At 36.2% G+C, this 27291-nt stretch overlaps 1 protein-coding gene across 4 annotated transcripts in view; it reads right to left on the bottom strand.

The window, feature by feature from the left end:
* The window catches only part of CCM2 (CCM2 scaffold protein), a 121384-nt gene that overhangs the window by 19581 nt on the left and 74512 nt on the right, over positions 1-27291 (bottom strand). For 3 of the 4 annotated variants that reach the window (XM_074283538.1, XM_074283540.1, XM_074283539.1), the window contains exons 2-4: positions 16296-16469; positions 7565-7648; positions 3726-3909 (exon numbers count right to left, since the gene is read on the bottom strand). In XM_074283538.1, the coding sequence (XP_074139639.1) occupies positions 3726-3909; positions 7565-7648; positions 16296-16469 (442 nt within the window). The remainder of the gene's footprint in view (positions 1-3725; positions 3910-7564; positions 7649-16295; positions 16470-27291) is intronic. The other variant, XM_074283541.1, reaches the window with a different exon arrangement.

Here is a 27291-nt window from a genome sequence, read left to right as displayed (position 1 = left end):
GAACTAGACACCAGAAAAGAGTTTATTTTGTTTATTTATCTTGAAAACTCAAGTAGAACCAGAAGCAGCAACAGGGATAGAAGGAAGAGAACCAGAACCAAAGATTCCTACATAATTGCTGCTTAGAACTAGACAAATCTGGGTCATTTCCTTTTCCTTCTTCTACTCCCACCATTAAAACAAACTCCTCTATATTACCAACTTATAACAAAAGATAAAAGCAAGGAAAGGAAATTGCTTTTCTGGTTCTGCGTCTTACAGACAAGATAGATACTGACAAGATACGGATACTGCTGGGAATCTTGAAGGCAAATTCTTTCTCCATCCTAGGAGAAGAAGAAAGCAGGGGACAAGTCTGACAGGTGTCCTGGATTCTTGGAAAACAAATTTCAAAAAGTTCAGAAAATAGGTAGATAGGTAGTTCTATGGACTAAAACTACATAGGAAGTTAGCCCAGAAGAAATAAGAAACTCCTGAGAATGAAACTCTGAAGACACTCAGAGAATTATTCCAAATGAGGAAGAAAAGGAGAAAGACAAATGGAAGATGGAAACAACGGCAGATCATAGAGAATTCATACAAAACTGTGACACAATCTGTAAGATTTGTGGGAAGAATGCTAAAGCTAAACATAAACTGAGGCAAAGGACTTAAAAAAACCCAAAAACTCATATTGGATAAAAGAAGAAGCTCAAGGAAGAGGTTGGTTTCATGCTTGGGATGATATAATGTAATAACAAAAGTTTTTTAAGAAGCAAAAAATAAAATTTTATATTTGGGTTAAAAATGTTGATTTTTCCATAAGATAAAGCTAAATAACAATTCAAATGAAGAAGAATTTTAGAAATTTAGTGGACTACAAATTCAATAAAAATCAACAGTATGACATGTCAACCAAAAAAGCCAATGTGATTTTAGGCAATATTAAAAGAGCCACAGATTTCAGATGGGGCAGTCACACTGTATGCAGCCCTCATTACATGACATCTGGAGTACTATGTTTAGTTTTGGGTGCCACCCTTTTAGGAAGGACACTGATGAAAGAGGAAAAGAATGTCTGGATGAGAGAAATTTAGACAGGGAAGAACCTTGAAATCATGCCATGTGAGGAAGAGTGGCTTAAAGAACTGGGGATGTTTAGTTAGACAAGAAAAGACTTAGGGGAAATATAATAACTGGACTTCAAGTATATGAAGGACTATGGAAGGGGGAGAGACTTAAGTATGCCTCTGAGGCCAAGCATTCTAAGAACAAATCTTTTAGAAGCAGATTTAGGATAGACGTAAAAACAAAACAAAACAAAACAAACTTTTCCTTCTATTTCAAGTTATTTGAATGAATGATTCCTTGTAGGATTTTTTTAGAAAAGATTCTTTGTTCATATACTGGTTGGTCTAGAATGTTTTTGAGGCCCCTTCTGAGATTCTGTTCTTTCACAGTCTCTTGATATATCACCTCTGTCTCTGTCCTGGATTATCTTCTTTTTCTACTCTGTCTCCAACACCTGGTGACCATATCACCTCTCATGGGTTCTAGAATCATTTTTACGCATAGATGTCAGAAAGGCAGCATGGGGTAATGGATTCACAACTGGTTTCAGATCTCTAATCCATACCATCAGTGTGATCTTAACAAAGTCTCTCAGCCTCCCTCCACACCCTTGGCAACTCTTTAAGACAAAAGCTTATGGAGAAATCTCAGATAAGCCCTGGAAAGAGGGACTTTCCTCAATTAGGAGTGCTCCACACCAGAGGTCCAGTCAAGCCCTAGAAGGACTCTTAGATGGAGCTGCTGAGTACTAGACACCTTGAATTACATGTCCTGCCCATCATCTCGGACAATCTGAAGCAGAACCCATGTCTTTTCTCTAGGGCCTCCTGAGAGGCTGAGGCTCCTACTATCCTTCCAGTCCCTATGTTTGCAATCAGTATCTTCCACGCCTGGGATACAGTCCCCTCACTGCCTCTTTAAGAGCCTTGGCTTCTCTGAAGACTCAGCGCCAGGCCCACCTTCGATATGGAACCTTTCCTGGTTCTCCCAGGGCTTGTGCCTTGCCTTCCCACATAGTTACTTTGAATGGGCTATGTATATATGTCTCCATATATGCACACTCTCTCCTCCATTGGACGCAAGGGCTATTCTGCATATTCACAGCACCTTGCCAAACTCCTGGCACAAAGGAGAAGGTATTTCATAACTTTGTTCAGTGATGGATCAGGTTCTGCAGCTTCCGATGCAGAGATTCTGTTGTAGTTCTGCTGGTGTCATAAATCCTCATGCCTTAATAAGATGGTTTTGTAGAACTCAAGAATATATTTCTATCTATAACTTACTATGAGGAAGCCTCTATCCTTGAGGCCATAATCAAACAATGATGGTGTCTTATCATTTACATATTATCATGGGAGTATAGTAAGATGTGTATTAGCATAGTAACCAAAACTAGTGAAGCTTAAACCTGATCATAATCTCCATTTTTTTTGTTGTCACTTGTGCATCTGATATTGTCTAAAAGAACTATACCTCAATTTTGTTTTGTTTTTGCCACATTCATTCTTTAGGTGATAGGTGAACCTGTATGGCCAGGGTCTTATCATTTAGTAATTCATTTTAAGATGTGGTCTCCAAGAATATATGGCTTTTAAAAATGTAGAATGACTCTATGGAGAGGGATAATAAAATGGAAGAAAGAAAATGCTCTTACTATTAAATGAAAAGCATTCCCTAGGGCCCATTCTTACAGAAAAAGGATAGAAAGAGAAGGGATTTTGGGAGGGACAAGTTAATAAAGGAGAAAGTAGGCCATCTTCCACCATAGAAGATATGATAGATAAAGGCCAATAACAAAAAATACATTTGATGTACAGAATATAAAGGCCAAATTACAGGGCTGCAATTTCTAGTGGGTGATTCCATAAACCACCCCAACTTAATCCTTGTGGCTTAAGACCAAAATTGCATTCACCATAGAATACGTACATACATACATCAAGCTGGATTATTCCCTTATGACCATATAAACTAGTGACATATAAACATATATACAGCTCAAATAGCATGCCATGAAGTGACTCATTGTAACAAAAGCCTTTGTGTACCAAATGAATAGTAAATCTCAAATTTTAAAGAAATTAAGGGACAGAACTATACATCATTCTACACATATAAAATTTTTTTTTTTTCTGCAGTGTACACTGGCACTGTTATAACCTGACAAGTTCAAACTCACTGGTTTAAAGCCACATTAATCTTTTCATTCAAAGAAATAAGCTTCAAGGGCAATCTCAGCCTAGCATAGAGTTAATTGGCTCAGAGGCAGGGTCTAGTTACTTACACCACCATAAATTTAGAACTCTAAAGAAACAGTGTAAAAACATATTTAATTTAATAAACTACTTTTATCTTAAATTCAAACAGTGGTTAGGATCTACAGAAAGCAGACAGCTGAAATGTGGTACCTATGTGAGGATATTTACTATGCTATGTAAGGACAGGATAAGACCTGTTAGTGTCCCAGTATAGACAAATAAGGTTACTATTTTGATAGCAGTCTAAGATTTCACAGTTCTAACAAACCCTCAAAAGAGTGTTGTGAAAGCTGTCAGTGTAGTGTTAACATTTCTTAAGTGTTAAGCTTTCATGTGTACATGAAAGGACAAAGAATAGTGGGAGAAACAGAAGGATTTTGCCCAAAGATAACTATTTAAACTTGGTTCTGAAAGTACCTGTTTTTAGCACCACTAGGTGCGATGAGTCATCCCGGATGTAGGAAACTGCTGCAATGTCATGGATGGGAACCCTGAGTATGATGTCTTCTCCATCTCGCCACACAAGCTTTACGTTGTAGGCAGAGAGACTGATCACAGCATCATGTTCCTGGGTCAAGTGCCCAGGAAGCTGATGAGCTCTCTGAAAGAAAACCAAGGGCCATCAGAAAATGGAGCTTCTTCTGTCTTGGGAATAGGCTAAAAAGATTTAACCTTTTCTCCAAGGAAGAACTTTATGTGTAAAAGGTGACACTATAAATTCTTGTAACTTGATCTTCAACAAACTTATGAGAACTTCTACATCCAAATGAATTTCTCTTCAAAGTATTCCTCTGAGGAAAGCAATTTTGAACAAATATGGTCATTATATCAATTGTTAAAGAAGATTTGATTTTCTTCAAACAGAAAAATATTTGGAACCAGGCTTTTCCCCTAGACTTTTAACAGTCCAGTCAATTCTTTTTATTTCCCCCCCTTTATTAAAGTCTTTTATTTTCCAAAACAGATGCATGGACAATTATTCAATATTAGCCCTCGCAAAACCTTGTGTTCCAATTTCTCCCCTTTCCCCCTACCCTCTAGATGGCAAGTAGTGCAATATATGATAAACATAGTAGAAATATGTTAAATCCAAAATATGCATACATATTTTTACAACTATCTTGCTGCACAAGAAAACTCAAATTAAACCAGAAAAAAAAGAAAGGAAAAAAAAAAAAAAAAGAAAAAAGAAAAAAGAAAAGAAAAATAAAATGCAAGCAAACAACAACAAAAAGAGTGAAAATGCTATGTTGTGAACCAAACTTAGGTCCCACAGTACTTTCTCTGGGTATAGATGGCTCTCATCATCACTGAACAAGTAGAACTGGTTTGACTCAACTCATTGTTGAAGAGAACCACGTTCATCAGAATTGATTGTCATAGTCTTCTTGTTGTCATGTATAATGATCTTCTGGTTGTTCTCATTTCACTTAGCATCAGTTCATGTAAGTTTCTCCAGGCTTCTCTGAAATCATCCTGCTGCTAATTTCTTATAGAACAATAATATTCCCTAACATTCATATACTGTAAAATATAATTATTCTCTGTTGAGGTTTTCTTAGAGTCTCTGAAGGCAGACTTAGTTTCAATTCAGTAATCACAAATGCAGCTAGGGACTAAAGTCCAAATCCTTCATTGTCTCCTTCACTTAGGGCTCAGCCAGTTTTTCTGGAGGCCTATCTCTCTCCTTGGTTCTGAGAGGCCTGCCTTCTCTGGCTTCTGAATCTCCCAGACTGAATCCTGGTTGAGGCTCCTAGCTTATATATGCTCTCTTAAAGGTGTGAATCTTGTACAACTCTAGTAAGTATTAAGTATACGTACTGAACTAGAGAACTGTTAAATACCATGCTAAATAATCATTGTCTCTACCAATTGCACTGACTTAGCACCTTATTTCAAGTTCTGGCCCATAACAATATACCATAACTTATTCAGCCATTCTCCAACTGATGGGCATCCACTCTGTTTCCAGTTTCTTGCCACTATAAAAAGAGCTGCCACAAACTTTTTTGTACATCTGGGTCCCTTTCCCTGCTTTAATATCTTTTTGGGATATAAGCCTAGTAGAAACACTGCTGGATCAAAGGGTACACAAAGCTTGATAACTTTTTGAGCATAGTTCCAAATTGCTCTCCAGAATGGTTGGATCCACTCACAGGTCCACCAACAATGTATTAGTGTCCCTGTTTTCCCACATCCCTTCCAACATTCTGCATTATCTTTCCCTGTCATCTTAGCCAATCTGACAGATGTGTAGTGGTATCTCAGAGTTCTCTTAGTTTGCATTTCTTTGATCAATAGTGACTTAGAGAGCACCTTTTCATGTGTAACAATCCATTCTTTATAATAGCTTAAAAAAAATACCCATACATATGTGTATATAAACACCCTCCCTCTTCCTCCTTCTCTCTCTCTCTCTTACACACATACAGGGGTCTTTGCAATATCTTTGTATCCCCACTTTCCTAGCACAGCGTCTCACATATGTCAGACACTAAAATAGTTGAACTGTTAAATCATTCATCAGATGAGGAAACTGAAGCCTAGAAAGATTAAATCATATAATGATTTATTATTTTTATTTATATAATATTTATAACTATGTCATTTATCATAATTATATATAATATATTATAATTATAACAATAAATAATATTTATATATTCTAATATAAATAAATTTATTTAGTTATATTAGATCATATAATGATTACAAAGAAAAGAAACTAATTTTCTTGTGTGCTTACTAAACTAGTGCTGAGAGCAATGAATAATGGCAGCATCTATGGCATATATGTTGCCTCCCAAAGTGGCTATTTCAAAGAATAAAATTCATTTGGGTATATAAGTTCTAATGTAGTCATGGCTTTCTTTTCTTAGGGTCACATCAGGTACAATGTACTTGACATAATGAGGCTGATAAAAAAGCTACTGGGGATTTTTTTCTAATGAATTATACTGGGGAGCTGGGGGACATCCAGAATGTTGCAAATGGTTAACTTATTTCCTTAGGTCTACATTACATTAGGCATAAATCACTACACTTTGAACTGCTATGAGAAGAAATAAAAAGCTGGGTTATAACTCTTCCTACTGTGGACAATGGACATCAAAGGACCATTCTCATCCCAAGCCCTTTTCTGCCTCAGGTAGAAAGAAGAGATAGTGCAGCAATCCATTTTTTTAAGTTATAAGAAAAATTAATTTAACTATATTTAATATTGATAAATACATTATTTCATTCATCTCCACAATGGAAAAATAATGTATTTCTATATATGAATACTAGCTATGTGTTATATTGATATGGCAAATCTACAGAAGTTCTAGTTAAAGCTTAAAACAACTTTAATTTTATTAAATACCAATGAGGAATTCATGTGGCATTTTACAGAATAATGGTGATTTGTATTTTTTGTACTTTGCAAATTAATAGGATAATATTTAGGCTAGAACCAAAAGATCACAGCATTTAGAGATGGAAGGGAAATTATATCTCATCTATTCTTCTCTTTCATCCATCAAATGAGGAAACTGAAGCCTAAAAAGGTTAAATTAATTTGCCAAGATTGGTATTGCATCAATTTTTAAAAAAAAAATTGGGGAGGGGATGGAGAAAAGAGAAGGAGAAAGAATTTGGATTTTGTAGAATTGTTTATTACATGTGACACATAGGATGATCTCTGACATCACTGAACATCTTCAACTTGACCACAATTAACTATCAAGTACATCTACTGTGCAAAATATGCCTAAATCTTTTAAAATCTCTTCTGAAGACTAAAGTTTCCATGTTAGCAATTAATAGTTTATTCTTGATTCTAAATTAGGTTATCTATCCTCAAGTGGGATAAATCAAAGTTTATAGTAAGACAATAATAATAATAGCAACACTGTGCAGACAGACTTTGCTCTCTTCAATAATATAATGATCTAAGACATTTCCAAAAAACTCATGATAGAAAATGCTATCTACAACCAGAGAAAGAACTATGGAATCTCAATGTAGACTGAAACATGTAATTTTCACTTTTCTGTTGTTTCTTTCTTGTTACTTTTCCCTTTTGTTCCAATTATTCTTTCATAAATGATTAAAGTAGAAATGTTTAATATATTTTTACATTTATAACATCAGATTGATTGACATCTTGAGAGAGGAGGGGGAAAAATCTGGAAATCAAAATATTATAAATGTTAAAAATTAATAAATTTAAAAAACAAAAAACAAACAAAAAATTATAGTAGGATGGTACTCACCTTTGCATTATCTATGAAATGTAGAATTTCAGTCCGACTAGAGGGATTCAGGTAGCCTGGGATTGATGTTAATTGGCCTAAATACTGAAACAGAAAAAGGAACTTCTTTTACGCCTTATAATATTAAGAACACATATAGCATCTCCTTCTACAAGTAACTTAAAAAGAGCTCTTAATGGCACAAAAATGCAATTTATTAGCAAAACAACAAAATAACAGGATTTGGTAATGGACAAAAAAGGGAAAGGATAATTATCTTTAATTCAATACATTAACAAAGCATTCTTAGTCCTGGCACCTAGTGTACCTACTAAAATTCTATGTGAACAATGAATATATATGTTAAAATGTTAAATCCAATATATGTATAAATATTTATCTAGTTATCTTGCTGCACAAGAAAAACCAGATCAAGAAGGGAAAAAAAAAAAACTAAGAAAGAAATGTAATGCTGTATTTCAGTTTTGTATTTGTTCAGTTTGACAATGTTTAGATGTTGGTTCAGAGTGACTCTGGCCAGCTAATTGACATTTATGTAGCACTGATTTACAAAGCACTTTACTGGATTATGGGGGGAAGGAGAATATTGTCACTATTACTTTTCTTTCTTTTGTTCTTGATGACACTGAAGTTAGTGACATTTCCTTAAAATCTACGTGCTGAAGAAAATCCATTCAAAAACCAGTTTAAAAAAACCCCACAAACCAAAATTAAGTAGGCACTCACACCTTCTGCCCTCAAACATGGTGGTAAGTTCTGCCAGGCACCAGGTCCAGTAATATGCTGTTCTTCATGGTTTTCACTGCTAACATGACTCAAAGATTACAGCAATGTCTTTATTGTTGAGTCTTAGAACAATTTTATTCATTTCAACAGACATGCATTAAGTATTTATTAAAGGCAAAGCCCTATGTGGGTTCTGTGCCTTCTACAGAACACAAATGAAATAGCCTCCATCTTCAAGAGAGTCTACCTACTTGGGGATACAAGATGCTTTTGTGATCTGGAGTAGGTGACTTTAAATGACGAGTTAGGTCATTTTGGCTTTAAATCTTCTTACCCCATATAGGCTTTTAAGAATATAGCATGTAGGGGGGCAGCTAGGTGGCGCAGTGGGTAGAGTACCAGCCCTGAAGTTAGGAGGACCTGAGTTCAAATCTGATCTCACTTAACACTTCCTAGCTGTGTGACCCTGGGCAAGTCACTTAACCCCAATTACCTCAACAGAGATAAAAAAGAATACAGCAAGTAATTTGAGACAAAGTACTAACAATGGGGGAGGGAAGGCTTCATGGAGAAACTGGGAGGAGAGTTAAGCCTAGAAGGAAATCAAAGCTCTGTTCAGCAGGGATGAAGAGGGAATAAGATTCTAAACATGTGAAGGGGAGTCATATGACTAAAGGTAAGGAAGGTTAGATACCTTCTATATCTTTAATCATTTTCCACTTGTACTATAGCAGTTCTTTCTTTGATTCATTCATAACACTTTGGAGGAGCAAAGTGATAATCCCATACAGCACTCTGTCCTCATCACACCTCAATACCAAAAAAGTGACTGGAGGGCTTCTGGGGGTGCTGTGCTCAGGGGATACAAAGGATAGAACATTTGGCTGGGGAGTCAGGTAAACAGGCTCAAATCTGATCCCAAGAAGGCGCTAGCCACCGTCACCTCTGTCTGCCTCAATTTTCTCTTCTGTAAAAGGAAGATAACAATAGCACCTATGTCATAAGGCTATTGTAAAGATTAAATGAGATAATATTGATAAACTGCTTATTAGCACAGTACCTGGAACACAGCAGATACTTTGAGTAGTGGCTAGACACTGGTGTGTTGCAATAAGGATTCCTTTCGTATATAGTTAGGATTAGATGGTTGCTTTGTGATTGCACAAAATAGAAAAGTTTTCGCACAAAGCTATTGTGGTTAAAACAAGAGGGGAAAGCGTAAACTGGGGGGAAAATTTTGGAAAGCAAGTTGGAATTACACTCCAACTCACTAAATAGAGAAATAACCTGAAGAGATCAAAGAGAAAAAAAAAAAAAAAAAAGGATTTGTATAAAAATGTTTATAATAGTGCTTTTAATTGTAGCCAATACTGGGGGGGAGGGGAAGAAAGAAGGGAAAGAGGGCTACCTATTAATTGGCTTCAGCTGAACATATTATACCACATGGAAGCAGTGAAATGGGGACCGAAATGACAAAAGATAATTTACAGAAACTTTGAGAGAGTCAAGAACTCTCACCAATTAAGTGACTGATGACTCCAGAAGGTTAATAAGGAAAATATCAAGTCTTGACAGTGAGAGAATAGAGCAGAGCTATAGAATGATGCTTATAATTTAAAATATACTCCTTTTATGGACTTGTTTTGCTTAACTATGCTCATAAGGAATAGTTAAAAAAATTTTTGTGAGAGGAATTTTATAGAGATTTATGGTTTCATATATAATACTCTTTTTTTCTGTTTCTTACAACAATTCTCTTCTAAATAAGATAATGTTCATCCTTGTTGATATTTGCCAAGTTCAGAATAACATAAAAAGAATACACCAACTACTTCGAGAATTTCTTTGCATATTTTATTTTGAACTGTTTCCTGGCTATAGTCTCATTTACCTTATCTCCTCTATTATCTTTAAGTTTTGAAAAGGTTTAACACATTTTATTTATTTTTATATCCCCCATAATACTAAGGACAATCTCTTTTGTAAGGAAGGCATCAAATTTTAAATGAATAAATCAAGAAATTTTAAATGAATAAATCAAGAAATAAAATGTTAGTTAGCTTACAGAAAATACCAATTTGATATGAGTTAAATTAAAAGGGCTTGACAGACATTCACAATAATACTGAGATTTCATTAATTTAGAAGTCTCCTCCAGCAATGCAGTTTACAATCCATTTATTTTTGCCCAGCTTATTCTTGCCTGGGTCTTCCACTTGTCAAATGTCAATAAACTTGTCAATAAATAGTTATTAAGTACCTACTATGTGACAGGCATTGTGCTAAGCTTAATACACTGGGAACCTTTCTTGCTTTCTCCCAGCACCGAAAGACTACCTGAGGAGCAATGTGATTGTCCACTTGTTCCTTGTCTTGCCAAGGCCAAGATATAGCCAACATATCTTATCCTTAATGATATCATTTACTCTTATTCTTCAAAGTTTCTCAGAGTTTATATGTTATATCTTATGCCTCAACACTGCCATCTGTATGAAATTTCTTTTTAGAGAAAAAGGCGACATAAAAACGAATAAGACAGTCTTTGTTCCTAAGGAGTTTTTATTAAAGCTTGGTTGGACATTGTATTTACTATCAGATTTAGTTAATTTAACTGAATTATTTTTCCTTTTATCTTCTGTACAGGAGATGACTCATTAAGTTTGGGGGAGGGAAGAGAGCTATCTTTAGAAATTAATAGGATATAAGTGGATTTAGATAGCTTTTCCAAGTAATTATTTAAAAAAAAAACTTTAGTGAGGAGATATTAGTGCAACTATAAATTAAGACAGGCTGATCTAACAGGTGACATAAGAGAGTTGCAAGAAATTACTTCTAACTGAATGTGTGAAGAAAGACTTTAGTATAGAGGTAAAGTTTTAGCTAAGTCTTAAATGGCCAATAGATTCAGAGATGGATGCCATAAGAAAATTACGAGGAAAATTACTTCTGCTGGGGGATCAGAAAAGAAGACATGGAGAAAGTATAATTTCAACTAAACTTTAAAGGACAGATAGAAATTCAGAAATAAGGGTCAAGAGATACTGTAGGTAGCTGAAATAACGTACACAGGCCTTGAAAATGTCAAGTGAAGAATAAATGTGAAAAATAACAAATAATAGCTCAGTTTGGTTGGAATGAATGATGGGCAGTAATGGGAGTATAAATATGAAAACAAACATGTTCCCCATCTTCTGATAAGAGAAATGATGTACATATAGCACAGTTTGAGCCTTTTTTTGTCTTTTGTTTTTGGACTGGCCAATTCAGGAATTTATTTTGTTTGAATATGTGTGTGTATGCACACACACACACACACACACACAAAACATTTATGGCTATCTAGATTTGTAACGGAGATTTTGGTTTTCTTTCTTTTTCAGTGGGGAGGGGGAGATAAATGGAAAGGAGAAAAGGTAGATTTTCACTGACTGAAAAACTTACATTTAATTTTTTTTAAAAGAAAGAACATTGGAACCAAACTGAAAAGTGCCCATGATCTATAAAATGAAGAGTTTGTACCAGATGATCTATAAGTACTAAAATATACTCAAAAAAAATGTGGTTCAGTAGAAAGTAAGGGATCCCCAGGATTTAAGTTTTATAGAATACTATTTATCTTTTTATAACACAACTTTCCAGTCTATTCCCATGTCAAGCCTTCAAGCAAGTCCCTTGTCTTTTTGGGCCTGAGCTAAAGGAGACAGCCTGGACAACATAAAGAAAGGCCCTTTCCAGCCTCTAAATCTAAGGTTTTATAATTCCCTTATGCTCACGTAGTTTGTTGAATTGCTCTCTACTCAAATTGCAACCAATTTTTTTTCAGTCTCCTCCCCACTCTTTTTTGCTAACACAAAATGTATTATTAGAAATATCTTGGTATATATGAAAGTACTTCTTTTACCTACTTATCATATAGGCTCGGTAGTGGGATTAATGGATATTTAGAACTGACTTACTGTTTCACCAACAGAATATTCACAGACTAGAAAATGGTGGTGCTGCGAGGGGGTCTGAGCCAGGTGTTCTGGTACCACGTCTTGAGTTTCATCCACTGTATCGCATCCCCACTCACCCACTTTTAACTCTGACATGGAGAAAAGCAGGGTAGCAGAGATGCCGGGGACTGAAGCTGAGGGAGTCTGGCCCAGAGGCCGGCACTCTCACACCAATCTTGCTGATAAAGTCTAGGTTTCCTTTTCTATATGAGGAGGGGTTGGCCTATTCCTCCCAGTTCTAACACTGCTGACTCTAGAACTCTGGGAAATTTTGAAGAGAGATAAGATAAAGGCACTGAGACAGCAACTTTTAGTTGGAGTTAAGTTCATCTTCTAAGAATTGGAAAAGTACAGTGATAATGAAGACTAATACTGGGGATCAATTCATATAAATCTATATGGACATGCAAACCTGCAGTGCTCATCTGTCCATGAGCCCCAGCACGAGGTCATCTACAAATAGGCACATGTGGAGCATCCCTTTCTCTTCCTCTAACTTGGTTTAGGTCTCCTTCATGCAAGTGACAATCATCTTTGTGAACATACATTTAATATTAATTAATGATCAGGTGACTAATTTTTTCTGTTGTGTAATTTTTAAGAGATTACAAATAATACTGATTCACATATGGGATACAATTTATCAGAAGATAGCCTATATAGAGAGTGACATTTTATTTTTATAACTCAATTGTTTTAAAACTAATCAACAATCAGTAAGATGGAAACTAAAGTCAGCCTTCTAGTTGAAATATTACAAAATTAGAAGCAGACCCATCACAGGGATCATTTATAAACAAACTACAAGTGTTGACATAGGAAAGCAACTCAATTCATTATTTTCCTTTTCATTCCAACTATCTATGCCATGGATCCCATGAACAAGAGTACACATCAGAAAATCCTTTATTCAATATGAACTTGTCAGTGTTGCTGTTCCCTCCAAAGCAGCATTTCACAACTCATCCATGTCTCTTGGCTTGCTGGTATTCTTCCAAAGACCATCTCAATAGGCTAGAGATCTTCCTTTAGGTTAGTTAGTTAATTTATTTGCTTATTTACCTATCTATTAAATATTTTATAGAAAGCAATTAAAAAAAAATCAGTCAGTATGTTATCTCAAGCTCTAGACACAATTATCTCAAACACATATGTTCTCAACGATTGTCTTTCCGTTACTTCTTGCACATATGTAGTCACTGGAAATAATTTGTATTCTGCTTATGAATTTACCGTTGCTAAAGATTACTTATATTTCTGATTCTTTAGAAGTTTTGTGTAATGTTATAGGATTCATGAACACACATCAATGAGAGGAACATTTATGTTAATAATACTTAAGTAATTATTAACAAAAATGGGGTCTTTGTGCCAAAAAGTAGCTTGGGATTGTTAAAAGCACATCACAGTTTTCCAAATGGAAGTCAGCCTGCTCTCCTCCTGTTCAGTTCTAGATTCAACTCATTGTCTATCTTAAGTACCTGTGCCAGACTTTATGTACTGAGGAATAACTTGGCACACTGGTACTCCTTGGGCATGTCACAGTCGTATGAAAAGTAATTTTTTCATCTATATGTACCAGTGGTTATCAGTATGTGTATCAATTGTTATTTCTTTAGTAATATAATTCTCTACAATTCATTACTACTCTAATAGTTGTAACTGCCAAACAGGTTCTTCCCAAGTTTTCAGAAGATGCACTAGGGAGAAAAGTACAGCAGAGAAGGAAATGCACTGGAGGGAAGAGTTCCAAAATCAGGTGTTATCTCTGACCTCTATTACTACCTAGTTATCTGATGCTGAACTACGCATTTAGCTCTTGAACTTGGGTTTCCTCTGTAAGGGTCCTACCCATCTTACAGATATACTGTGAGACCTGCATGAAATAAGGGACTTTGAAATGATAAAGTTCTCTACAAACAGAAGTTGTCATCACTATTATGAACTTTATCCTTCGCTAGAAGACCATCATTCTGACATCCAAACGATATTCCACTAAACTAAATCCTGCTCTTTGATACTAAGTAACCAGGTGTTCAGCGCTCATGTGTGCCCTTTGATAACTTTCAATTGGAAGGTGAACCTATTACCTATCTCTGCCATCCTCAATTTTGCCCCAAGTCCTTTCATTTCCTAATTCAGGATTTCAAATTCAGTGGAGATACATTTAAGGTTTTTTCCTGCTTTTATGATGTGTGATTCATTCCCAAGATAATCAGCAGAAACAGGGATTGGCTGGGATAGATCTGATTAGCTTTATGTTGCATGCATCCTCCAAGAAAGACAGCCCATCAATCCAACCTTCTCATTAGCTCGGTCAGGTCTGACTTCTTACACACCCTTTCAGTAGAAAATTATTATCCATTATTACTGTTATTTGCTAAACTTCACATACAATCTTTGAGTATGGTACTAAGTCTTGAGAGACATGATGATCATAAAGAAATGAGGGTTTCCTTCAAGACTAAGTTCAAATCTCTCTCCCTCTACAGTGGGCCTTTCTTAGTCCCTCTCAGGGGATAGTGCCTTCCCTTTTCAGATTTCCTTCCATTTACTCAGTTTATATCATACATGTACCTAGTTACTTATATGCTGTTTCTTCCTTTCAAATGTATACTCTCTGAGGGCAGGCTATATTTAAAAAAAATTTTTTTCATTACCCCAGCACTTAGCACAACACTTGGCACACAGTAAATACTTAATAACTTACTCATTTCCAAGGCTTTTCCTATTTCCTGGTTCCCGAGAAAATACTCCATAGTGCTTCTCATTCATATGGGGACCTGAGCCCCTGGAGTCTTCCGACTAGTCTTAAGTACAGAATGAAGGCTACCTGAAGAATGGCTGACTGCATTGCTCAGATTGCTAGATTTTTTTGGACCAATCTATAACCTCAGGCTGAACTGCAGTGAATTTCAGAGCTGAGACTATTCATTCATCTCAAAACTACCTCTGCCAACCTGTCTATTTCTCAGTTTCAGTTTCCTCTGGATACCTAGAGAATTAAAGATTGGGCATGATCTTCTTGATATTAAATATATGTAGGACTTCCTAAGGAACCATCATATGATTATCATCATATGGTGATTAACAAGTATTTATTGGATAAATAACCAATTAAATAATATCAATCCTAAAAATATGAACATGGATTAAAAAAAAAATCTGTAGACTAAGTAAGACAAGGCAAAGGGAACAGAATGAAGCTTGTTTTCTAAGTGTAATAGCTCTTGTTAATAAAAATTTCCTTTTAAGTATAAATTTCTCAGTAGTAGTATTTTTCTTTTAATTAATTGACTATGCTCTGATACGAGTGTAGGGACAAGGCTATCTTCTCTCCATATCTCATCTTTTAGACCCTGTGGAAAAGATTTCCAGTTTTGGTTTGTTTTAATTGTCCTTTTCAGTTTGGGGTCAGTCAGGAGTCCCAGGATCTGGGAGCTCAAGCCTTGGTGACCTTAGCGGCAGGACCCCTATACTAGATGTTGTAGGGTTCTCGCCTGAGAACTTGATGAGACTATGCCAAATAAGAATTAAATTCAGCTATTAAACGAATTCCTTTCTATTCACCAGAGGCTGAGATGTTAGGAGGACTATGCCTCTTAGGATTTCTATACTTTTGAAGTAAATATTCCTTTGTGAAAAGTAATTTGATTATTAATGAAAGAGAATCAGGGCCTAGGGACCCCTCCCAAAACTGAGGGAGCATTATTGGTGATGAACCAAAGGCAGACATCAGACACCACCAAACGCCACTTGAAGGTACCAAAGAACTGTGGGGGAGAGATAAAATATAATATACTTAGCCTTTGACTTGGAGTGAGAGAAAGAATAATCACAAATTTTTGACAGGGCGTGGTTTTGCAGTTAGATGACAATGAATATCTAGGGTCAACTGAGGTTAAAAAAGAAGTTTGTTTCTTATCTTACAAGTCCACTTGCACACATAAATAGACTGGGTGAAAAATTAAATGGACATTTTTTTTCTTGTTTCTACCATCACTACTTACCTTCACTTCCTTTTCAATATAGTCATTCAACAGTATATCTGGTTCAACTCTATCAGGCAGAGATAGCACCACAGTATGAAGAGGGCGTCTTTCTGTAACCTTCTCATGGGCTTTCTTATCCCGACCTTTTTCTCCTTTTAGAAAAACTCGCTTAAATGGCGACACAATTCCAGGCTGTTAGAAAAAAGATGGCAATGTTTGGCTTTCTGACACTTAAAATTACTTTTTTATAGATAAGATTAATAAATAATTCAAACGACACTAGGGGATTCCCTAGTTAACTGTGAACAGGCAATCACCAGACTACTGGGGGGAAAAAAATTTGAGTCTATAGCCAATATAATACTTTTGGTCCTCAGCATACAAAATGCTGAGATTAAATGCAAGGCTGTTGATGCTGCCTTTGGGTTAATAAATAGTTCTCATTATTTAGTTGTCTGGTCATGCTTTTATAATCAGTTTTCAAAGTATAAGAAATATTAGCTGGCAAGAAGGCAGGAAAAAAAGTTTTGTTTTGTTTTTTTCCCCTGGGTGATCAAAAGTATATATTCTATTTCTCATCTATTTCATTTAGGGGATGCTGGTAAAGCAGAGTTTACATAGCCCAACTACTGCAACTATTTGAAAATTACCAGACTGTACCAAGGACAAGACTTCATTCTCACTCCATATTCATTATCTAAATGAGCATTTAGCTCTCTAAATGTAACTGTGAATGTTGCCTAAGGGAATTAAAAAAAAAATAAACACAACATTGCAGAATAGGGCTAAGTATTTCATTCTCAATGGCACTATAAAGGAAAAAAAGCTGATCAAATAGAGCCTTTTACCATTAGAAAACCACAAGAAATTTGAATTAATCTGGCAAGGAAAGCATTTCAGAAAGCATTTTTTCCCCTTCTCTATGTTCTCTCCCAAAGATCTCAACAACTCCAGTTTATCTCTATGCATGCATATTACATATACTCTACACATAAGTGAGATACACAGATGTGGCTATCTACATATAGCTATATCTCTATTATTTCTAACCTAAGCCTCTCTCTTGAGTTCTAACCTCACATCACTAACCGACTTTAAACTGAGTATTTCAAACTTAATAAATTGAAAACACAACTCATTATCTTACCCCAAAAATATCTTGTGAACCTCCTTATTATTGCTGAAAGCACCATTATTTTTCAAGACACCCAGCTCCTCAACTTTGATGTAATCAATCCTCAATTCTTCATTTACCTCCAAATATCCAATTCAGTTGCCTCATCTAGTTTTAATCTTCCCTGTCCCTTACATATGCTCTTTTGGTTTTAATTTACATAATCACTCTAGGATTTTTTTTTTAAGTTGGTCTTTCCTTAATTCTCTACTCTAATCCAATTTCCAAACAACTAAAGTGATTTTACTAAAACATGGGTCTTGTGTACACGTCACTCTTTGTACTGTATAATAAACTCCACTGGCACCTTAATACTTGTAAGATTATTTGAGTATATAAACTTTTCCTTTGTCAATTAAAATTCCAGTGTTCTGACATGTTTCTCTCCTTTATGCAATCTATGTCATACCTTTAATAGCTGTTCTGATGTTCATCATACACTATTTCTGTTTTCCATCTTCTTCACTAGCCTGGAATGCTCTTTCTCTTTACATATACTATAGTAACCCCTGGTTTTCCCTCATACTCAGGACTAGATCTCTTCCTTAGTCCCCAGCTCCTAATGCATCTTCATCTTCATCTCCGTCTCTGTCTCACTCGTTAACATGTAACTAATATCTCCAAGAGAAAGTTAAAAAGTCCTCTTTTTGGTATTGGCTCCTTCTGAATTTTCCAGGCTTCTTTACACTTATTCTCCAATAAATTCTGCCTGTGATCCAGTTGCCCTGGTGGCTTGTTGGTCCGTGAACACAACTCTCCACCTTCAGACTCTGTGCCCTAGAACTGGCTGCTCCTCACGCCTGGATATTCTCCCTCCTCATCCTCATCTGTTTCCTGGCTTCCTTCAAGTCTCAGCTCAAATCCTAACTTCTCCAAAGATTCTTGTCTGGTCCCTCCCCAGCTGCTTGTATATTCCTCTCTCAGATTACTTCCTATCTACTCTATATAGTTTCTATCTAGCTAGTTATATCATTTTTCCCATTCTATTGTCCCTGAGAGCAGACACTATCTCTCCAGCACACTCTTAAGTGCTTAGTAAATGCATTTTGATTGTTTACATACATACTGCTTTCCTATTATGGTAGAATTTAAATTGGAGGGCAGGGGCAGTTTGGTTTTTGCCTTTATATTCCTGTTGCTTGCACTCAAGATACTTAGGAAATAAAGTATTGGATTGGATTGGAGGTGATTGAATAATGTATATCCCCATAACTCTTTGAATTCTTCATCCAGGAGACAGAACTTTTATTTACGTCTAGATGAATATCCATTCCTACTTTTCCTACTCTAAAATCCCTAAATTCCTCCTTGCTGAAAAGATGGAATCATCTCTACAATGTACAATATAGACTCTTTTGTTATATCAGCAGTTAAGAAATGTCTATTAATTTGTTGATTCAAAACTTGTTTTGTGAAAAATTATTACAGATGATTATTCAATTGGGAGACCAATACATTATTTATTAAGCACCCAATGCTTTTATGTTGCTGGTAGTAACAAGCACATGTCTTGATCAGGTTGCCCTACTGGAGATGGAAGTTGTCCCTGAGACCTATTCATTTCCGGAGAGTTCTACTCAGTTAACTTTTGAACTATGCCAGGCATGAAGTTCATGAAGACAAAAATGAAAATAATTCCAGTCCTTAAGAAGCTTACATTTTGTGAAGAAACAATTACACATGTAAGTCAATATAAAATATTTACAAGTAATTTGGTGGGGGAGGGGAATTTAAAAAGATGTGTGTTTTGTAGAGGAAGTAGTAAGAGAGATGAGTTTTGACAAGGGTTAGGGATGCCAAGGATGGTGATGTGGTGTGGGTATATGCAGGGTATGGGTGGTCTTTTCATGTTGTCTCCTCCATTATAAGTTGGGACTTTTTGCCTTTCTTAGTCTCCTCACCACAATGACAGGAGGAATAAGGAATAAGCTTGTGCAAAGGGGATAGCAAGGAAGTCATCATTCTGCCTGGAAAATAGTCTGGAGGGGCTTTAAAATGATAAATACAGGGTTCTATTTACATGCCAAAAAAAGACAGTGGTCTTAAATGGTTCAGTGTTTGCTTGGCCATAACCCACACAGTGTAAAGTACAAAGGCTACTTGACAGGAGAGGAATGACAATTTGGTCCTTGAATTTTTGTTTTCAAACTTGAGATTTATCATGTATTTGGGATACAGAGCCTTTTATTAAAGCCAAGCTTTCAATGGCATCATGTCGTGATAAAGATAGGAATTCTGAGATAATTTATTTAGGAGTGGACCTGAAAAAAAAAAAAAATTAGCATTTAGTAGTAAGATGTATTATAGGACTGTGCTGGCAGCCAGATCTAACCCAATGCAGAAATGTCAATCATTACAAGTCAGGGCTTGATTATTATTTTGTTGGAAACTATTGTGATTTGGTCTTTAGGTAGCAAATGTACTTTTTCCTTCCCTTCAACTAAGACTACTGGAAAGGGGAGGGTGACCCCTTTCTTCCCATAAATTTCCTTGAAATTTATCATTCTTTTCTCTCTCAATGAAATGACTTCTTCATTTAAGAAGAGAATTTTTCATGATCACAGAATTCTAGCACCTTTAACAGTCCTTTTTGCTCAGCATTATGAGTTTCCAAGAAATTCCAAGAAAACAGTTATGCCCATGCCAAATGAGTAGAAAGTTGAACAATATTTCATACGGGTCTCTGCTGGAGCTTGGCTAAGATGTCATTGAAATTATATGATGAAGGCAAATTTCTACAGGGGCTATAATCTTTGTAAAGTACTCCCAATACTGAATATTAAAGCATTTCTGAAAAAGTACTATTTATAATACATAATTGTGAAGAGTTGCCCCTCATCCATAAGTTATAATCACTTAAATGTTGTAATGCTTAAAGTATATTTCCCCAGTTCCTCAGATTGCCATAACATTTTTTATAAAGCTTAATAAAATAATTTCTCCTCTATCAGGACTGTCACTGATAGAAAAGAACAGATTAAACTGATGAGTTGTTTTTTATATAAGATATCCTTATTCACACATGGCTGCTCCCAAGGAAATTACAGTTTGTTCCCTATAAGACACTCCTTGACAAATCACATTTCTTAACTGCTCACTCTGTGCAAGGGCGGCTAGGTGGCAAAGTAGATAAAGTGTTGGGCTTGGAGTCAAGAAAACTCATATTGCTGAGTTCAGATTTGGCCTCAGATACTATTAGCTATGTAACCCTGGACAAGTCACTTAACCCTATTTGCTTCAATCCCTCATCTGTAAAAGGAGCTGGAGAAAAAAAACAAAACAAAACAGGCAAACCATTCTAGTACTTTGCCAAGTAAAACTTAAATAGGGTCATGAAGAGTTAGCCATGACTGAAAAACAGCTGAACATGTGTGCTCTGAGTGTTATGGATATAAAGATAGTCCTGCCTGTCCTCAAAGAGCTTATATTTAAATAATGGAGACAATATTTAAGTAATTATGTACATATAAGAATTATAGAGCATAAATGTATATTCATCTCAGAGAATGGGCAACAATGGGAGGAGCTGGGAAAGGACCGCAGAATGTAGGATTTTAGCTGAGGCTTGAAAGAATCAAGGAAAGTCATGAGGTAAGAGGAGAATGGCCATTTCAGACATGGGGGACACCCATGAAAATAAATGGAGTTGAAAGAGATAGCATTATATACAAGGAATAATAAGAACTCCAGGGCTGCTGGATCATAGACCAAATAACTGAGTTCTCAAAGGCTCTAGGAGAGTACAAATTTCTGGAACTTAGAATGGAAAGGCTAGTCTAGATATTTATGAGGACCCAGTTACATTCTGTGACTCATCATTAGTAGGCTTACTATTAGGAAAATGAAATTTTTAAGCATGAAAATCTATAAAGTGTAGAAAAATACAAAATGGCCCTGAGTTCTAAGCAGTTCCTTACACATTAGCAATGATAGTGGTAGGAAATGGGGTGGAGTGGAAAAAGAATCACATGATTTTTAGACATCAATAAGCATTAATTCAATTACTGGTCCTCCAAATGTGAGAGCTTTGTCCTATGACCAATGACTCAGCACACTACTAGGGAACTCAACAATATAAATATTTACATACATGAAACCAGAAGATAAAAGGGAGCTGTAGTTAAAGAATGGTTTGCCGGTTTCCTTTGGAAAGGGACATAAAGGGTTGCTGGACTTGGTTGGTTTTCTTACTACTTTAAGTACAATCCATCCTTCTTTGAGCGTCCTTAGGTCTAGTCCTACTGCTCTGCTTTTCCCAGCTTTTCTTTCAGGCTGTTTGTACTACTTCCTCATAAAGTATAACCACGGCTATCTTGGAAGTGTCCACTAGGGGATCTTCTCTACTTTTTCTCTGCTGTTCTTCCAATTTCACAGCTAAATGACCGTTAGATGACTTTGCTTAATTGAGTCTCTGTCTAAGCTTTTTGGAAGCTTGTTTTTTTGTCAGCCATTTTAAGAAACAATACTGTTCATAATCTTCCACCACCCTTTGGATAAATTTCACAAATAAATTTGTTCTAACTCAGTGTTTGCCCTTGGTTTCCCTATCTCTTTAATAGACAAAAGAGACTAAATGTTCCTTGGCTGAAGAAGCATGTTGGTTCTTTTGATCTCACTATGTTGTCTGATTTTTTATTTAAAATTTTAAAGGAAATGATAGTAGTTTTTATGTCAGTGTCCTTTCTTTTATCCATTTTTCATTTTTAAGAGACCAGTGACACTGATAAGAACTCATTTTGGTAAAAAAAAAAATTCTTAGGAAAACTGGAAAATAATCTTGCAGAAATTAGTTATGGACTAATATCTTTTTTTTTCCCTTTTAGTTTTCTAAATACATGTGAAATAGTTTTCAATATTCATTTTTATGAGATTTTGTATTCCAATTTTTTTATCCTTCCCCAAATCTGATATAGATTATACAAGTACAATCCTTTTTAAAATATTTCCACATTTGTCATGTTGTGCAAGAAAAATCAGACCAAAACAGAATGATCCACAAAAAAGAAAAAAACAAACAAACAAAAAAAAAAGATGAAAATATTATGCTTTGATCCACATTCAATTTCCATAGTTTTTTCTCTGGATGTGGATGGTATTTTCCATCCCACATTTATTCAAACTGTATAGAACAATATCTTACACCATTTACGAAGATAAAGTCAAAATGGATATATGACAGACACAAAGGGAGATAATCATAAGTAAATCAAAAGAGCATAGAAGGTATTAACCATCAAATTTATAGATAGGAGAATTTATGAACAAGAGACCATTGTGGGACATAAAATGGATATTTTTAATTACATTAAATTAAAAAGTCTATACAAATTGTAAAGGGCTGAAACTCTGAATAGGTGCACTGGAATCAGAGAACGAACACTTAAGGATAATTACATATTGGACAATACTCTATGAGCATACACTTGGAAAAATGGCCCTTCTCACTATTCTGTGCTGGCTTGATCTTTTTGGTGCATACAGACAATTGTAGGAAGATTTAGGGGGTGGAGTAAGACAAGCCAGAGTCACTTTGGAAGAAGATGAGGAGAAGGGAGGTCGATGGAGAGAGTGTGGCAGTTTTGTCGATCTCCTTCACTTTTCCCCCTAAAAACCAAGGATTTTTGCTTATCCTGACTCTGGCTGATTCTGGGGTCTCCAGAGAGCTAACCTGGACTTCACATTTACAAATGAAATTAATATAGCCAAAATTAGAAGGAAAACAAAAAAATTGCACAAAAAATTTTTATACATTTTCTTAAATAAAGGTCTCATATCTTAAATATATAGAGAATTGAGTCAAATTTATAAAAATGAGTCATTCCTCAATTGATAAATGGTCAAAGGACATGAATAGGTAGTTTTTATAAGAAAATACCTATAGTCATATGGAAAAATACACTAAAAGTCATTACTGGTTAGAGATGCAAATTTGTAAAAGAACTTTTGAGGGACTCTTTCACACTTATCAGATTGGCTAAAGATAACATGTTAGAGGGGATGGGGAAAATTGGGCCATTAATATATTGTTAGTGGAATTATGAACCGATTCAATCATTTCGGAAAGCATTTTGGAATTATGTCCAAAAAGTTATAAAACTCTATGTCCTTTGATCCAGCCATATCCCTATTAGGTTTGTTTCTCAAAGTGATTGGGAGAAAAGGACAAGAACCTATAGGTTCTAAAATATTTGTAGTGGCTCTCTTTGTGGTGGTTATGATCTAGAAATTGAGGAGATATCCATAATCTAGGGAATGGGAAACAAGTCGGGTTATATGATGGTGATGGAATACTACTGTACTATAAAAAAAAATGAGCTGACTGATTAAAAATATAAAGTCATATGAAATAATTAAAAGGGAAATGAGCAGAAAAAGAGAAAACTGTATACAGTAGGAGCAATATTGTTCAAAGAATAATTGTGAACAACCAAGTTATTCTGAGTACTATAAATATTCAGAACAAGGAGATCCTATAAAGGACCTTGTAAGAAAGATGCTGCCCACTTCCAGAGAAAGAACTGATAAATAGAAGTATGCATAGCATAGTTTTACATATATTTATAAATATGAGTCAAATGGTAACCTTTTCTAGTGCAGGGTGGGAAAGGAGACAATTGAAACTTAAGATGTTAACAAAAAAAATAAAGAAAAAAAAGTACATCATCTGCAATTATTTTCATAGTGATCTTTTTGCAAATGCTCACTATGGAACAGAACAAAAAGAGATTATTAAATGTTTTATGAAATTTGTTCTTGGATATATGAAAAATGAATGAAAAGCCTGGAACCATGCTAAGTAGTAGGGACACAATACAAAAATGAGACAATGTTAGGATTACTAAGTGAGAACTGAGGTTGTCTGGACAGTGACAAGGTGAGAATTCAGGTTTTCTGGACAATTACAAGGTGAGAACTCAGGTTGACTTGATAGAAGGAGCAAGCCCATTGGCTGAAGTGGTTCTTCCCAGAAGCCCTTGCATTATCCCACGCCCATTCTCTGGGAGGATAAAGAGGACAGCACTCCAGGAAGAGGAGAAGACTCTGAATTGCATCAGGCTTGACGGGGCTCTCTGCAGGAAGGGAAGTCACTTCTTTGGACAAGAGTTAACAGCAACTACCTGGAGACAACGGTTCACTACAGGAAGAAGAATCTGTCTGAAAGATTTGAGTAGACACAGCAGATCTCTTCCCAGAGAGCGATCCGGCAGCTTCTGGAGACGACAGCTCGCTACAATTGGCGCCCAACGTGGGGCAAGGACTTTTGCTTATCCTGACAAGAGGAGCTAGACCAGACCTTTGCAATTTGGCGCCCGAACAGGGACAGACACAGTCCTGATTCCAGTGGAAAAGCTTCCAATCTAGATCTCAGTCTCTCTGACCCAGAACCGTGAGTAACGAGGAAACTTTGTTAAAGATTAAGTGAGCGTGCTAATAGATAAATAAGGAACTTAACTTGTTAAGGGCTAAACCAGGAATCTCTTATAGCTGAAATGGGGCAGATGTTAGCTATATTCAATCCCTGGACCTCAGCCGACTCAACCTCAGCCCCAGACGCAACCTCAGCTCCATTCAGGAGTGGTACTATAGAGAGTATAATCAAGATAATTGAGGAGCAGAGTTTACTTGTAACCTGGGTACAGATTGCTAAACTCTTGGCTGCATTAAGACGCACATCCCCTTGGTTCTTAGAGGAAGAAAAGATAGATGTAGATAAATGGAAGCTAGTGGGATATGAAATGAAAGAATTTCAAGCAAAAAATGGGCCTCGTTCAATTTCTGCAGAAGTATTTTATATCTACAACATAGTTCAATTAGCCTTAAACTATCAAGCAAGTTGTAGGAGAAGGAAAAGTTCTAAAAATGAACAGAGGAGGAAGTGTGAGGAAAAAAGGAAAGATCAAGATCTTTCCCTAGAGCAAGAGGATTTAAATGAGGAATTATGGTATGATTCTCTTGAAGAAGCTTCAACCCTGCCTAGAGAACAGATTATTGACAGGCCCACATCAACCCCACCTTCAGAGATGGAGGAAGAAAGAGGGGAAGAGGCAGAAACACAAACAGAATTGCCTGTGAAGAAGCCTAAGCCTATGACAAGATTAGAAAAAGCATTGGTTAAAGCTAAGAGAGAAGGACAGGATATAAGTGATTTTATACATGCATATCCTGTGATTGAAAATACTGACTCTGTAGGTAAAAAAAGGAGAAGATATGCACCTTTAGATTTGAATAAAATTAAGGATTTGAAAAAAGGTTGTACCCTTTATGGGGCTACATCAGCTTATGTCAAAATGTTACTAGATGGTTTGTCTTATGAAGTCCTAACCCCGAATGATTGGAAATCCATAGCAAGGACATGTCTGGAACCTGGAGAAAATTTATTATGGCTTGCGGAATTTCATGAATTATGTAAAATTCAAGTCAGATGCAATTTGGAAATAGGAGTTAACACACAATTCACTTTTGAGCACTTAGCTGGTGAAGGTCAGTATGGAGAGAATTCGGAACAGATTAATTATACCATGACAATATATGAGCAAATTGCTAAGGCTGCAATAAAAGCTTGGGGTGTCCTTCCTGGACAGAAAGATCGTGGAGAGGCTTTCACTAAAATACAGCAAGGTCCCAATGAACCTTTTGCAGATTTTGTGGGACGTTTGCAAACTGCTGTCAAAAGAACTATTGGAGAAAATTCAGCTACAGAAATAATGACCAGACATCTGGCTAAGGAAAATGCCAATGAGATTTGCAAAAGAATTATATGGGGATTAGACAAAGATGCTCCTTTAGAGGAGATCATAAGACGCTGTGCTACAGTGGGAACAAATGCTTTTTACACCCGGACAATGATGAATGTGGAAAGGCAGGGTCCCTCCTGGCAAGGGATTTCTAGAGAAACTCGGCGATGTTTTCAATGTGGAAAAATTGGGCATCTAAGAGCTCAGTGTAGATATGGAGATACAGTGAGAAGACAGGGTGAGAGAAGACCTAAAACTCCATGTCCAAAATGTCACAAAGGCCTCCACTGGGCCTCTGAATGTAGATTGACACAGGGAAATGACAGGTGGGGCCCAGCTTCAGGCCCCCAAGTGGGGCATGATGGCAGCCGAGGTTATATCCAGAGAATTTTAAGACACGATCAATCAGCCAAAAGGCAATCAGATGGAAGAAAGGGATTGAAATTAGGAAAAATAGAGTTGTGTGCAGTAGAGACTACCGAGATACTCCCTGGAGAAGTGAAATCTGTTCCTGTTGAGCCTATGGATCCTTTGCCTCCAGGCACAGTAGGCTTGACCATTTCACCTTCTGAGAGTGCCTACAAAACAGTGTCCATCCATACACTGATGTGGGAGACTGGAGAACGTGTATCTAATATCCCAGTCACTAACACAGGCAGACAACGTGTGATTTATCAACCAGAAGTAGTAGCATCAGGCTTATTGTTACGGACCCCTAATAAGCAACCTAGTGATAGTCGCCTAGATTTTGACTCCAATGAACAAAATCCAGGAATATATTGGACAGCAGCTGTGACAGCTGACCGACCTATGCTTACTATTTATATAAACGGAATACCATTTGAAGGATTGGTAGACACGGGTGCAGATCGTACAGTTATTAGAGGTGCCAATTGGCCCGGTCACTGGCCAAAGATTAAAGCAGACACCTATATGTCTGGGGTGGGAGGATCAATAGCAGCAGAGGTTAGTGCTAGGCCTTTGAGATGGGTATTTGAAGGAGAAACAGGAGCTTTTACTCCTTTTGTGGTTGAAAAAATCCCCATCAATCTGTGGGGAAGAGACATTTTACAGCAGATAGGATTACAAATAAGCACTTCGGCTT

The sequence above is a fragment of the Sminthopsis crassicaudata genome, chromosome 1, assembly GCF_048593235.1.
Source record: "Sminthopsis crassicaudata isolate SCR6 chromosome 1, ASM4859323v1, whole genome shotgun sequence".
Taxonomy (NCBI): domain Eukaryota; kingdom Metazoa; phylum Chordata; class Mammalia; order Dasyuromorphia; family Dasyuridae; genus Sminthopsis; species Sminthopsis crassicaudata.
The sequence above is the reverse complement of the archived record's forward strand: the minus strand, read 5'-3'. Positions and strand labels throughout refer to the sequence as shown.